The sequence below is a fragment of the Tachypleus tridentatus genome, unplaced genomic scaffold, assembly GCF_004210375.1.
Source record: "Tachypleus tridentatus isolate NWPU-2018 unplaced genomic scaffold, ASM421037v1 Hic_cluster_2, whole genome shotgun sequence".
Classification (NCBI taxonomy): Eukaryota; Metazoa; Arthropoda; class Merostomata; order Xiphosura; family Limulidae; genus Tachypleus; species Tachypleus tridentatus.
In genome coordinates, this window is record NW_027467782.1 from 23866406 (window position 1) to 23882318 (window position 15913).

Genomic DNA, 15913 nt, shown 5'->3' on the forward strand with positions numbered 1-15913 from the left:
GTATTACAATGTATTCATAATTATTCTGTGCTTGTTATAGTATTACAATGTATTCATAATTATTCTGTGCTTGTTATGTATTACAATGTGTTCATAATTATTCTGTGCTTGTTATAGTATTACAATGTATTCATAATTATTCTGTGCTTGTTATAGTATTACAATGTATTCATAATTATTCTGTGCTTGTTATAGTATTACAATGTATTCATAATTATTCTGTGCTTGTTATAGTATTACAATGTATTCATAATTATTCTGTGCTTGTTATAGTATTACAATGTATTCATAATTATTCTGTGCTTGTTATAGTATTACAATGTATTCATAATTATTCTGTGCTTGTTATAGTATTACAATGTATTCATAATTATTCTGTGCTTGTTATAGTATTACAATGTATTCATAATTATTCTGTGCTTGTTATAGTATTACAATCTATTCATAATTATTCTGTGCTTGTTATAGTATTACAATGTATTCATAATTATTCTGTGCTTGTTATTATATGTATTCATAATTATTCTGTGCTTACAATGTATTCATAATTCATAATTATTCTGTGCTTGTTATAGTATTACAATGTATTCATAATTATTCTGTGCTTGTTATAGTATTACAATGTATTCATAATTATTCTGTGCTTGTTATAGTATTACAATGTATTCATAATTATTCTGTGCTTGTTATAGTATTACAATGTATTCATAATTATTCTGTGCTTGTTATAGTATTACAATGTATTCATAATTATTCTTGTGCTTATTTATATTCTGTGCTTGTATTACAATGTATTCATAATTATTCTGTGCTTGTTATAGTATTACAATGTATTCATAATTATTCTGTGCTTGTTATAGTATTACAATGTATTCATAATTATTCTGTGCTTGTTATAGTATTACAATGTATTCATAATTATTCTGTGCTTGTTATAGTATTACAATGTATTCATATCATTTTGACAGGCTTTAAGTAAACACAAGTTTTTTGCACACCAAAGATAATATTTTTTAATGGAGTATTTTTACTAAAAATGTATCTACTAATACTTACATATGTATAAATATATAAATAGAGAATTTCTGTATACCAGTCTGAGTGTTCATTTCTATGTTTGGATTAAAAATCCCTTTTTTTAGTCTCAAAAATTACAAACTGATACATGTAGTTATAAAAAAAATAAGGAAAAAGTAACATACACTGGTACATATAGCTCTATAAGAAATAAAAAACAACATACACTGGTACATGTAGCTCTATAATAAATAAAAAACAACATACACTGGTACATGTAGCTCTATAATAAATAAAAAACAACATACACTGATACATGTAGCTCTATAAGAAATAAAAAACAACATACACTGGTACATGTAGCTCTATAATAAGTAAAACACAACTTACACTGGTACATGTAGCTCTATAAGAAATAAAAAAAAACAATATACACTGGTACATGTAGCTCTATAAGAAATAAAAAACAACTTACACTGGTACATGTAGCTCTATAATAAATAAAAAAAACATACACTGGCAAATGTAGCTCTATAAGAAATAAAAAACAACTTACACTGGTACATGTAGCTCTATAAGAAATAAAAAACAACATACACTGGTACATTAGCTCTATAAGAAATAAAAAACAACTTACACTGGTACATGTAGCTCTATAAGAAATAAAAAACAACATACACTGGTACATGTAGGTCTATGAGAAATAAAAAAACAACAGACTGATATCAATAACAATATCCTGACATTATACCACTTCAAGATCAATAACAGTATCCTGACATTATATCACTTCAAGATCAATAACAATATCCTGACATTATACCACTTCAAGATCAATAACAATATCCTGACATTATACCACTTCAAGATCAATAACAATATCCTGACATTATACCACTTCAATATCAATAACAATATCCTGACATTATACCACTTCAAGATCAATAACAATATCCTTACATTATACCACTTCAAGATCAATAACAATATCCTGACATTATACCACTTCAAGATCAATAAACAATTTGTTTTTAATATATATCTTTGACTAATTAGCTCGATCTCAAGACGGTTTTTATTCATTGGTTAAAACATGAGGTTACATCTTATGTGACCCCGTATTTTTCATAATATTGTGTATTGATATGTGAACCTTAACACTAGGAGAAACTTCTGTCAGTTTAATAAAACATACACTCTCAAAATCAAATATTTCTGCCTACATTTGTTTCTAAATTAGCGAGAGCTATGCCTGAACTTAATGGAGCTCCACGTGTGGTCATTTGGGTCATCTGTCGAGCAATAAAAGTGTAAGAAAAAAGTTCATGTTTTTGGTTTAAATCTAATTTCACACAGATTTTACGCTGAGTTAGTTTGTCGGTAAATAATTTGACTTAAGTTTAAGTAATGATAATTTCCCACTGTTGTTCTTTTAGTCAGTTCAAGAGACTTAAGAATTATAGTCAGATTGTTGTGGTTATACATACATTGACATACCAGAGAAATGATTAATAAATATTCTGTCAGACAGTTTCCGTTTTGTAAACAGGAATCAAATTCTAACTATTGCAGTCCATCTGAGTTTTTCATCTGTGTGTTGAGGAACAGTACTGTGTTATACGTTAAACAATTCTTCTTAAACTTGTTGTTATTTGTTGTTAAGCACAAAGCTACACAAGGGGCTATCTGTGCTCTGCCCACCAAGGGATGGAAACCAAGATTTTAGCAGTATAAACCCACAGAAATACAGCTGTGCCACTGGGGGCTCCTCTTAAATTATTTCAACATCTGTGAATATTTTTATTAGGTTATTGTATGTTATGTCCTATATTACCTTGTGCATAGAGAATGCTTTATGGCTGCCAACTGTAACAGAAATACTTCCAAAAACTTGTGATTCAATTTTCTGATTGATTAACTGCACAGAGAATGTGAACTGTGAGAACCATTCTGGTGGGCAAGTACTTGATGTCTGGTCTATTGTTCCTGTTTATTGTAGATTCTGCTGATTTTAATACATATTTTCTTAAAGCCAAGCCATCCATCATCAGCATATTTACCAGTGAATTTCTTTTTTCTACTGTCAATTCCTGATACATACATTTTACTTTTGAGAAGCCAGCAATCATAGGCTGAGTGATCAGTTATTTCTAGAATTACCCCTCAGTTTTTGTTGTGTAATAGCTTGGCTTTTACACTTTGTCCACCTTTGGGCTCACTTTACATAATACTACTGAGTTTCACAAATTTCCTACAGGAGCATTATTTGTGATTCAAAATCAGAACTGTATATTTTCAACTAAATCTGAAGGCATTCACATGGAGAATGCGCTCACTAGGTCTGCAGCTTCAGCCACTGTATGGACATATGGAATTCCCAGTCCTATTCTGAAGTCATTATCTCCCATGACTTTCTTTTTTATTTTGGTAATCTATTCATTTGGCTGCTGTTGATTCAGTACTGATTTCTTCAATATCTGATTACTTGCTGAGTGAGCTCAACCTTCTTCTTTACATTTTGACATATGGAGCTACTGAATTCTGTCATTATTCATGAGGTTCTGTATGTTTTGAGGTCTTATGCATGCTTTGTTTATGTTTCATTTTATAGATTCTGCCAAATCAGTAGAAGATACCATGTGATCATAATTTTCTTTTATTTCTTTATCTTCATTGCTTTAGCTCTTGCCTTCCTGTTGGCTTTGATGTTTCCCCATAATTTTGGATATCCATCTTTCTCCACACTGCTTATACTACATCTTTCACAAATGAATTTCTATCTTGGTGTTGCAGTTGAGGATATTTTCACTATTTTCAGTATCTGGTTTCCACATCATTAATTCTGAGATGGTGACAATTCCATTGAATTTCACAGTTGGGCAAAGAATATACATGACCCAAAAGTGGTGTGGTTTTACTTTTCTGATCTTTTGATCTGAATATCTTTTTTCCAGATGTATCATTTGGATACTTTTGGAAGGTATTTGTCATTTTCTCATGCCAGTCCCTCTTCCTTATCAACATGGGATTCTCATTAATCTTTTGTGAGGAAGTAAGTACTGTATCAAAAGCTATTATTTTCATATACAGAAAATGTATTTATGATAGGTAATATCCTCTTTTCACACTTCTCTAGTGCTGTCATGTTTTGCCAAACTTTGAAGTGATAGTTCAGTAGAGGAGTGTAGAGGGAGTCACATGAGCATGCCATGCTTATATTGGTGAGGAGGTGATGCATGATTATTTGCATGAGCAACATGATCTAATATTACAGTTCCAATAGGGGGAATCAGAAGACTTGTGGCATGTGTAAAGAAGAAGTTTGTATATAGGGACAGCACTGAATCAGAATAGATAGTCTTGTGACTGGATGTCAGTGTCTATCATAAATACATTTTCAGTATAGGAATATTATAACTATTCTCAGTAGAACCTTTTTTTGTTGTAAAATGCAACACTTTGTTACTGAGCTGCAAAATATTACCATTTGGACCTTGCAGTGACATCATAAGGTTGTTGAGCTGAGTAAAATATTAGCTTGATAGCACAGTGCTATAAGCCACTTTTCATCCATAAAATGTACTACTAATGTAGGGCTACAATCTAATAGAAAAATACAAAATTATTTTTTCATTTGTATAATGTAACTGAATACTTTCCTTTTAGACAACCAGCACACCTCTGTATGTATCAGAAGTCATTGTAGACGGATCACATTTCTACAACAAATAATGGAAAGCCACCTGCTGTCAAAAGTCAAAGCTCTTTGTTTCTTAGAATTTACATACTTTCAGGGACTTTTAGCACTTTTTTTGCTTCAGGTTGCATAGTTTTAGGTGTGTAACCTCTCTATCTGTTTATTTTTCAGCATACAATTAACCTCTGCTTGTTCCATGACTGGCCCAGTTTTCCCATGTTTTTGCTGCTATATTACTCACTAGCAGTGAAGTTCAGCCAGCAGTTTTCAAACTTGTTCATTTTTAAATTTGTTCAGATGTAATATATGTGCTCTCATAGTCCTGGTTACAAATCCCTCCCTTCACTAACCACCAATCCCCCACCCTGGGGCCACACATCACAGTTTGAACACCATGGTTCTTGCTTCCTGTTATTGGTTATCCATTCTTTTCACAATCAATGGCTGTGTGCTCCTTAGAAATATAAAATCTATCTGAAATGTGCTTTCAGATGAGTAGATGTTAGCTTTGTGCTGCATGTTTGCTGCCTCATTGTACATTAATATAGGTGACATAGATTTTGGGCTTTGTTGTTCATTCGTGTATTTGTCTTACATACATGCCCACACCTTGTGTGTCAGTGGTAAATTTTGTAACTTACAATGTTTAAAATTGGATTTTGATACCTATAATGGACAGAGCACAGATAACTCATTTTATAACAACCTCATTATCATATGCTGAATCTACAAGAATGAATTTGCCTTGACATCTGTGAGTGTAAAGCAAACAATTGTCTTGCAGTTAACTGTATCTAAAACACTGGTCTTTGTAAAGACTTCTATAAAAACTCAGAAATATAAGTGAGGTATGAAGAAAAGTACCTGTTTTTATAACACCACTGTTTATAAATGTATCAATAATGATAAACAGAAAACTTACTCTGTGTACATGGCATTTATGTCACCATATGCACTTCATAAAGGTTTTATGAAGAAGGTATTCAGTACTGTTTATGTATTATCAAATATTGGAAGTATAGTTGTAACATGCTTTGATAGAAGATCATACATTTAATTCTTATATTGACTGATTTAGCCACATCCATCTAACATGCTTTGATAGAAGATCATACATTTAATTCTTATATTGACTGATTTAGCCACATCCATCTAACATGCTTTGATAGAAGATCATACATTTAATTCTTATATTGACTGATTTAGCCACATCCATCTAACATGCTTTGATAGAAGATCATACATTTAATTCTTATATTGACTGATTTAGCCACATCCATCTAACATGCTTTGATAGAAGATCATACATTTAATTCTTATATTGACTGATTTAGCCACATCCATCTAACATGCTTTGATAGAAGATCATACATTTAATTCTTATATTGACTGATTTAGCCACATCCATCTAACATGCTTTGATAGAAGATCATACATTTAATATATTGACTGATTTAGCCACATCCATCTAACATGCTTTGATAGAAGTCCCATAAATTAATGGGCCACATCCATCTAACATATAGCACATTTGAATAAGAGTTTATTGTTAGAAGACACCCTTATATATTATGAGTTTGTTTTATAAATAAATCATTGTTTGTAATCTTTATTGTTTTGACTGTCCCATAAATTAATGGGAGTATTACATATAGCACAGTGAATAAGAGTTTATTATTGACACCCTTATATATTATGAGTTTGTTTTATAAATAAATCATTGTTTGTAATTGTATTTGATGATGAGTAATATGATGTCTTTTCCTACAATTTATGACTATTGTATAAATAAATAAAATTAACTTTAGTAAAACTATTCTTATAGCAGTTTTCAAACAGAGAAATGCTACAACTAAGTAACTTACTAAGTAATCACATAGACAATTTATAATAGACAGGGTAACTTTGTTTCACAATTTATGGAGGAGAAAGAATGGAATAAACTAGTACTTTCTAGGCATGTGATCATTAATGCAGTGGATGTCAATGTTACACGTTGTAGCGTGAATCAGTTTGGCATTGTTAAATAAAATTTGATTGGCTGTATAATAGTTCTGGTTACTTACCATAAAGTAATATCTTTTTTTTATGAAAGGGTAGAGTTTTATGGGGTTTTTTTCCACACTTTATTTTGTCCAATATTTAATAAAACTCATAAAACTACTTTCATTTAAAGAGTGTGGGATTAATCTGTGAACTTGATTGGGCTCATCACGAATGCTTAAGGAAGATGTGTAGCTGCTTATAATCATCTACAAGAACTAATGTAGTGTGTTATAAAGAATAGCATGATTATAAAATGAATCATTTTGACTGATTAAAAGTACAATAAACAGTAAATGAATTTTATGAATGAACTATGCATGTATTGTTATAAGAAATTGAAAAGACCATGGAAAATTAAGAATATGAGTTCTGTATGTTAGTTTGAATTTAAGTGCTTTATATGTTGAACATAATGTGGGATGGCATAATAAAATAGTGTGTATATACATGTATTTTTTGTACATTTGTCAGGTTGTTAACCTAGTCCTAGATGATCTGTTAGGGAACAAAGACTTTGCATATGGAATTCTAGATGTGTTGTGGGTAAGTTGAATATGTTTTTGATTATAGATTGAATCCAAATTGTAAAGTTTCTGGTGTAGTACAGTACTTCTTCTTACATGTATAACTATTTTCATTCAGTGCTGCCTTCTGTGTGCAGAAATGTTTGTCATGCCATAATCCTTGAACTTCCATGTGGCTCAACTGTGTCTGGCATGTAAATTGTCATGTAAACTCCCAATAGGAGTGTGACACACCCTCCTGACTCCCTTTACAATGAACTGTTACTTCTTATTAGACAGTGATTGAGTGCAGATGTTTTTCAGTTGTTAACTCTTTTCCTTCAAGTATTAATTCCATTTCTTTTGTGAAGTAATGATTAACTTGATTTGCTACAGTTAATTGTTTCTGTAGTCGTTTGCAGAGATAATTTACCTTTGTTTATTAATTTTGTTTTCTCTTTTTTGAATTCTTCATGGTTTAATATGACTTCTTAAGTTTGTTTTACAATTTCTGAAATTATTATTGTTGCTTTGAGCACCATTACTGTTTTCAGGTCTGAGTGTCTCAACTGAGGGTTTCCTAGTTGTAAACTGTTGGGAGATTGGTTGTTATAAGAGGTGTCTTTTTTCTCCTAACAGTGTTTGTTTTTTTCCTGCAATGCAAAACGCCACACTGGTACGTCCCTTCACACCATCATTTGAGTGTTGGACTGTTGTATGTGTGGGTGGTTGTGGATTTGCTCTTTTGCTTCTTTTAGTAGATTGGTTAGGCATGTGTATAATACTGTTCTACTAACCTTGAGATAAAGATGGTGGGGATCCTCCTCCAATCACAAGTCAGAAATAGTAATCCTGATGCTGCTTGGGTTTGGACTGGAGTTGATGAGCCACTTGCCTTAGCGACTCAACACATTTTGAGCACATTCCTCACATATCTGATTGTAAATGGTTCTTGTCTAGTCTTTCTTCATGGGGACTGAGATTCCAGTGTATTGTTGTTTGGATTCAAACTCACTTAGTGTTTCTTTCTTTCTTTCCCATTTGATTGTGCTCTTCTCACTTTCCACCCATATATGTGACACCTGTTTCCACACTTTGCATAGTGTATACCTGGTACAGAAGTGGTGTGGTTTCCCATGTGTGTTCCTTGTTGGGATCACACTTATGGTGTCTGTCATATGCTTTTGAAGGATACTTATTTCTATCATTGTCACTGGACTCTCTGCCTATTCTAGTTACACATTTTAGTGGAAGTAATGCATGGGTACAACATTGGGTGTAGAATATACCTGTAACAGAAGTTGTGTGGTCTCCTACATAGGATCTTCTACTTTGAGGATCTCCTGTTTTTTTGCATGTTCTTCAGAAGCTTATGATGGATGCTTCTTTTTTCTTGTATCAGTCAAGAAAAATTACTTGTTGAGTGTGAGATTCTAGCTGTATATGTGAGAAGAATATATTGAAAATATATATCCTATAGATACTTGATTGTGTGGTTTGTGAAAGTTGAAGACTTGTGGCATGCAAAGAATTTTGCATATAGAGGGTAGCACTGAACCATATTGCTATATTTGAGAGAGGAGATAAATACCTATCGCAAATATATTTTCATTACAGGAAATGTATAACTTGGAAGAAATAGTTTATTGCAGATTTGTTTACCTAACTCTAAAAACCAGTTATGAATTAATGTCACATTACTCAAACCTTCTGAATTTTTCTTGTTGCTTAAATTGAGTACTGTTACATCATAATGTCTCAAATTAATGCAAGTATGTTTGTAAAAGTGAAGTTAGATTGACTTTTGGTTTAAGTCATAATGGACAATTTCTAAAGTGAGTTTCACAGCTTGTAATAACAGATATAGAGAAGAAATAAATTGTCTTATTGAATGGCATTCTGAAGTTATTGAATCTGTCTTGTGGACTTTGATGAAAAGGAGAATTATTTAATCCTTTAGCTACTGGCTCGGTATTATATACGACTTCACCTTCAAATTTGCACATGTTAAGTATTTGAACTATAACTTTTGTTATTGCATGTGTATCTTCACAAAATGTGGTAGACTTTTACTAAATATTACAAGTATTTTGTATACAAAAAAATCAAACTTTTTTAATGAAATATCTTTACTAAAGATTTGCTTGTGAAAATAGGGTGCAAAGTGATTTCATGTTATGACTGAAAAAAACTACTCTTCATTGCCAAAATCTAAAATGTTTTTGCATAATCTCTTAAAACCTCCTAAATACATCTCAAACGTGATGTCATTGTGTTTGTTGCCTTACATTCAAAATTTTATTGAAAGACTATTTTATGAATTTAGGTCAATAAATTTGGAATCACATTGTAGATTATAATTCAAACTTTAATACTATGTACATACATAAGTTAATTTCTTAATTTAAAGGTTAAATATTTAAAGAACCTGAATATAGATTTCAGTGAGTCGTGTAGTATTTTCAATGCAGCATTGGTTAAAATCAGATGACTGTGATCCCAAAATACTAAGTCTATAGTTTCATACTAATTAGAAACTCAAATTATTAATATTATCAGGCTAGAATGAAAAATGAGAACCTTATATCTTTTTATTTTGCTGAGATACGACTTGCATACTGAATCAAACCTAGTGGCTTCTTTCACCATATGGTTCGTTATGTACACTTACTTCAAAATGATATGTGAATAACCAATCAAAAGTTTAGAATATCCTCCAGAGTAGTTTACTCAGCTCTTTTAATCTGTAAAAAAGCTGCCACATTCTTTCAAACCAAAATTTCAAGAAGATAGGTTGTGTCTTTAGTCTGATTGAAATTTCATATTTTACTAAATCTAAATAAATTTTAGGTACTAAGCTTAATAAATTACAGTTAAATTCTATGGTATCAGTTTAGTTATTTATGATGTTTTGGTAATTTAACTATATATATATATATATATGTGTGTGTGTGTGTGTGTGTGTGTGTGTGTGTGTGTAGAAAACCTGAAAAAAATTTTGTTTGATATCCTTCATATGCAAAATTTTAAAAGACTTAGAGCAGCAACTGAGTACAAAATTGTAGCAAGAAGAGATAATTGTTTGCTTTACTTCTTTATTTTTTATCATTCAATATTTAAGAAAATAAGCTCCATAACTTATTTCTAAATAGTAATTAGTTATGAGTATAATGTACAATAATTGAAATGTGACTGTATTATAAAATATTAGTCCACTAAAATGCAGCCAAGACAGGAAAGACTAAAGGTCAGTTTTATATTACTGTCTTTTTGTGTTATAATATGTAGTCATTCTAGCATGAAAAACTTCATTTACATTTATTTCCAAAGTTTTTATGATGGTTGCGAGGTTGGTCAAATGACAGATCACACATAGTTAGAGTAGAGAAAATAACATAAAACAAAGTCTCGCTGAAAATAAGTGTTTGAAAGTACTTAGGAGGTTTTAGAGATTGTGAAAATAATATCTGAGATTTTAAACAAAGAATAATTTTTTTAATCATAACATGAAATCAGTTTGCACTCAGATTCACAAAGAATCTTTAATAAAAAATTAAAAAATCTGATATCTTTGTACACAAAATATTTGTAATCTTTACCAAATTTTGTGAAGATACATGCTGCATCAAAAGTTATAGTGCAAATACTTAATGTGTGCAGTTGTATAGATGAACTTGTATATTACACTGAACCCATAGCAAAATGGTTAACCTGATGTGAATAATAATATTCAGTGGTAAGGTTTCTGCTTTTTAAGTTAGATGCGTGTTTTATACTAAGTAAGTATTAGTGCTATGTAGAGATACACTCTAGATATTTATGTTAGGATATGTATACGTATTTTTTTTTTTGTTGTTGTGTGTGGTGGGAAGAAACTTGCTCGGTATGTAACTTTTCATTTGTATGCTTTCTAATATACTGAGATTCTCTTTTTTATTTTCTGCAAAAAAATGTTATGTGAGTGATTTTTAATAGTTACTGTTGATATCTTTCCTTGCATGTGTAGGACCACCAGCCTGTCTACATATAAATAAAGATTAATACTTGATAGTCAAGTAAAATAAAATCAGTAGGAAAAACTGCATTAAAAACAAACCCAAATAAAAATAAAAAATGCTGCAGTTTATCTTGCTTACACTCAAGTGTTAGTACCTTATTATTATTATTACATTTTCTTTACTTTGGAGAGCAGTCACCTTCCCACAACAGTTTGCAGGTAGTAAAGGATGATACAGATGTGAGACATTATGGGCTTGAGTACTCACATCTTGCTCTCCTAATTTTTATTTATTTTGATTATTTTATTATTATTTATTTATGTATTTCTTTTTGTGAAACTCACAGTTGAGTTTGAAACTGACAATTCATTTATCCCCATCACAGTGTGGGTCCTACTTTTTCAGTCACCTCTGAGACCTATGATACATTTTATATCCTATGTCTGTACCATAGGGATTCTTCTGATTTGTTCAGTTTTTTATTTTTGTTTATTAGAAAATATATACTTACACACACACACAAACACTGGAATAAAAATATTTTATCAGATGTTTGTCAATGGTTGGTATTAAGTGTTATTAACTATTGTCAGCTGTAATTTCATATCCTATTAAATGAAATCTCAAAAATGAAACATAACCACCTTGTCATATATTTATATTACAGTACTTTTGATAATATAGTATATATGTAATCCCCCAAAAGAACAGTGAATTAACAATGAGTGTTTTGTGATGAGAAATTCACTTGAATTTCACTTCTCAAAACTCTCTTTTTTAACCTAAAGAAGGTTAAGGCTTAAGAAGGTTGAAATGTTGTTCTCTACTTTATTTTAATAAAAGTTTTAATACCCATACCAGCCATCTTAAGATAAATTTTAACAATGAGTGTGCTTATCTAACAGTTTAACTTCTATGGTTTTTACATGAACAAAATTTGTTATTTATCATATACATTTATTTTCTCAGATGGAGATGCTGGAGGTTCCTTGATTTATTCTTTGCTGATGTTAGCATTAGAAAACAATTGTCCAGTCCAGCTGCTTAGACAGGTATGTAACTGTGAACATTATAAAAAACCAGCTTTATGAATTGGGTTAATTTATACTTTAGATGGTATTTCTCTGTGTAGCTGTGTGTTGACAGCTAGGCCAAGAGAATTCTTCTTGATCAGTATTTAACTCATTAATGTTATTGTACAAATTGTAGATTTATTATGGGCAAAATATTGAACAGTGGTAGATGAAAACAAATTATTTGCAGTATTTTAAGGTTGTTTTTTTGTGTGCAAAATAAATAAGAAATTAGGTATGAAATTTAAAATATGAACATGGTCACTTTTGATTAAAAGGATTTTATTTTAAATTTAAATAGTCAAAGTAAATCATATATTGTCATAATTTATATTTCATTTTTTAATTATATACTGAATTTTACGATTTTGATCTGAATTTTGAATAAAAATTTTAAATATTTTACTACTAAGAAGAGAATTAGACTATATACTATCATAATTTATATTTCATTTTTAATTATATACTGAATTTTACGATTTTGATATTTGAATAAAAATTTTAAATAATTTGCTACTAAGAAGAGAATTAATTTTATTTAAACATAATAAAATGGTGACAATGGTATTACTCTTTCTTATTCTAAGTAACTCCTATATTTGAAATATGCTTAATATAAATTAATTTAGTACATAAAGACAACATTATATTTTGTTTTTAAACTTTTGAAAATAAACATTTTCATTCTGAAATATATAAAATAAAAATAACGTTTTCTTCAGGTATTACACTTAATTCATCACAATATTAAATATAAATGTGAAGCCTATTTGATTTACTAATTGTCATTGAGTTATAGAAAATCCTATATGAATATAGCTTCTCTTTAGTTAGTAAAATACAAATCAAAATACTACATATAAGTTCATCATTTAATTAAAATTGTTTGAAAAGTGTAATTTTACTAATTCCTCCTTTTGTATATTCTGGTTTGTAATCATTTTATTGTTCACTTTTGATTGTATATTTTTCTACATTGTTTATGTTCTCTTGTTTTCATTTAACACCAAGGATCAAACTTATGAGCAATGCATTTATGGAAAATACATTCTTTATGCACATAAATTAATAATAGTAACATGAAATGAATGTTCTTATTTTATGAAATTTACGTGCAAGAATGGTCATAGAACATATTGAATAATAATAACAAAGAATGTGGTAATTAAATTATGATAAAAGAGTCATGCATAACTCTGATTTTTGTAAGTCCTGTTTATAACTGTTTGAAATGTGCACAACAGATATCATGGATTAATGTTATAACAGGATTATTTCCACACATTCTTGGAAGGTCAGTGACATTGGAGTCAGTTATTGTTGTAACTAGAGAAAGGGGTTTGGTAGAGAAATACAAATTTTACTAATTGTAATCATAGTAAGGGTAGATCTTAAAAACAGCTTAACTTCTGTACCAACAGATGCTTTGAAATATTAATAGTAAAATATTTATTTCATCCTCAAAATTTAAACCAGACAGAGTGATACTTCTAGAACTTAAGAACATTTATGTGATGAACAGTTCATATTGTTTCTGTAATTAGTGTATATATTTTGAAGACAATCATAAAAACCTGTTGGTTTAATTGATTCTCAGGTTTTTAAGGCAAAACTGAAATTCAGAGTTATCAATCAAGTTAAAAACTTATTTTAATAAAACAACTTCTGTGTCATATTCTTATTGGAAAGTTCAAAGTTGAGCCATAGCACTGCCAATGGTGAGCTAGTTTGTGTTAATAATCTTTGTTTGTGTAATATTATACAACAAGTTTTTATAGTTGTTGAAATAACTTTTCATGTAATCAGTTTAAGTACAAGGTATTTATAATTTTGTTCATAAACTTGTGGGTCATCAGAAAGAAAAATTGTTGTTTAGAATGCTCTTTTACCAGGTTAATAATGACTACATCATGTTGTTGTTCCTTCCAATTTAAAAGTTGATAAGTTAAAAAAAATTCAAGCATAAATTACAAGTAGTCAAATTATAATCTTAACTGTGTGTGTTTATGGATTTTGACATTTGGGTCAGTTTTGAGTTGTTTAGATTAAAATAATATTGAAACATCCAATACTTTAGTATCAAATAAATAAATTTTGCTTTTACTCAGGTGCTCTGATTTGTATAATTTGTTATTAAATTTTTTTTAATTTGGATATAATTTTTACTACAGACTATGGTGTGTGCAAATCAGATCAAAACAGGCTTTATCTGCATTCTTTGACATTGGCAAGGAAACCTCGAGTATAATGTAAGAATTCTTTTTTGTAGTAGTATTAAAATTAGTGTTGATATGCAAGGTAGATTTTTAATTACTATACACAGGTATTTTATTGCAAATTCAATGTAGCTATAAGATGTTGCTTGTAGTATTACATCTCAGATTTTAGAGAAGTATTATTACTGTAAGTAATTACTCACAACAACTCGTTCCATAACTCAATGATCCTGTTAGAAAAATGAAATTACCTTAAATGTAATTCATTTGGTCCATTCCAAGACCTAATCTGTTGTCCTTTTAAGTTATCATCAGAGTATAGCTCAACAAAATAAGATGAAAGATCTTACCCTGCCCCTATAAAGTAATCCTTCCATCCCTGGAATAATCCTAGTTGAACACATTTCATTAAGTCAGTATCTTGGATAACAAGACCAAAATTGTTCACTTGGAATGCCAAGTGAGACTTAACATAAGGAGGTATCTTTTTAAATCGTTTAATTGTGATGTTTTAAAATACATCATAAATTATATTCGCTATATTTATAGCAACAAAGAAGTACTTTTGAATGGCTTGTGTGAATTGTTTTCTACCATGTAAAGACCTTTTTCTTTATTCATGCTTTGAGCTAGTTTCCATCTTTATTGAATGTGTGATCTAACTTAAGTCAAATGAATTATCCTGTACTTACTGTATTTAAATATCATTTAACAAACATTTGTTCAACTTACCATTTTACTTAGTTCATTCTGTAATACCTCAGAATCTTCAATACAGTTAGATGTACCCAAAGATTAATTTCACCAACAAATTAAGATAAATTGCTAATTATACACTTAAAAGATAACTCAAGCATTAATCCCTGAAGTACTTCTAGAAACTAAAACAGCACCAGTTGGTATAGAAAATCTGAACCACTCCAATAAATTTTCTCTCTGTTTACATTCTATATGATTCCATTAAATGTGTAAAATTAAAATCTTCCATGATTATTGAATCAGTTTTCTTATCAGTAACAATTTTGATCTCATCATATAATATACCATATGTATTCAACATCGTGACCAGTGTTTTTTATATTTTCAATCCTAACAGGTTACAGTTCATGTCAGAAAAACACATTCATTCCTTTTTTAGTAATTGTCCCTATTACAACATCATCCTAATGCAGCTGGCTGCCTCTGCCTCTCAATTGGCACTTGGATGTTAAGAGTTAAGATGTGTCCAGTTTTTTTTTTGTTTATTTTATTGCTTGCATGAAACCTTTCAACATCAATTTTTTATTTGATACTGAATGATAAAGAGTTATCAGTTTAGGCAGGGAACTGTGAAGCCACACATGTGGCTGCTCATTCCAATGTA

At 30.0% G+C, this 15913-nt stretch overlaps 1 protein-coding gene across 7 annotated transcripts in view; it reads left to right on the forward strand.

Moving 5' to 3' along the window:
* The window catches only part of LOC143243213 (RNA polymerase II-associated factor 1 homolog), a 49880-nt gene extending 34859 nt beyond the window's left edge, over positions 1-15021 (forward strand). For 2 of the 7 annotated variants that reach the window (XM_076487036.1, XM_076487038.1), the window contains 3 exons: positions 7232-7303; positions 12231-12313; positions 14506-15007. In XM_076487036.1, the coding sequence (XP_076343151.1) occupies positions 7232-7303; positions 12231-12254 (96 nt within the window). In that variant the 3' untranslated portion in view covers positions 12255-12313; positions 14506-15007. Of the gene's footprint in view, positions 1-2257; positions 2328-7231; positions 7304-12230; positions 12314-14505 lie in introns of those variants that run through there. The other 5 variants (XM_076487039.1, XM_076487042.1, XM_076487037.1 and 2 more) reach the window with 4 other exon arrangements.
* Positions 15022-15913: the final 892 nt, after the last annotated feature.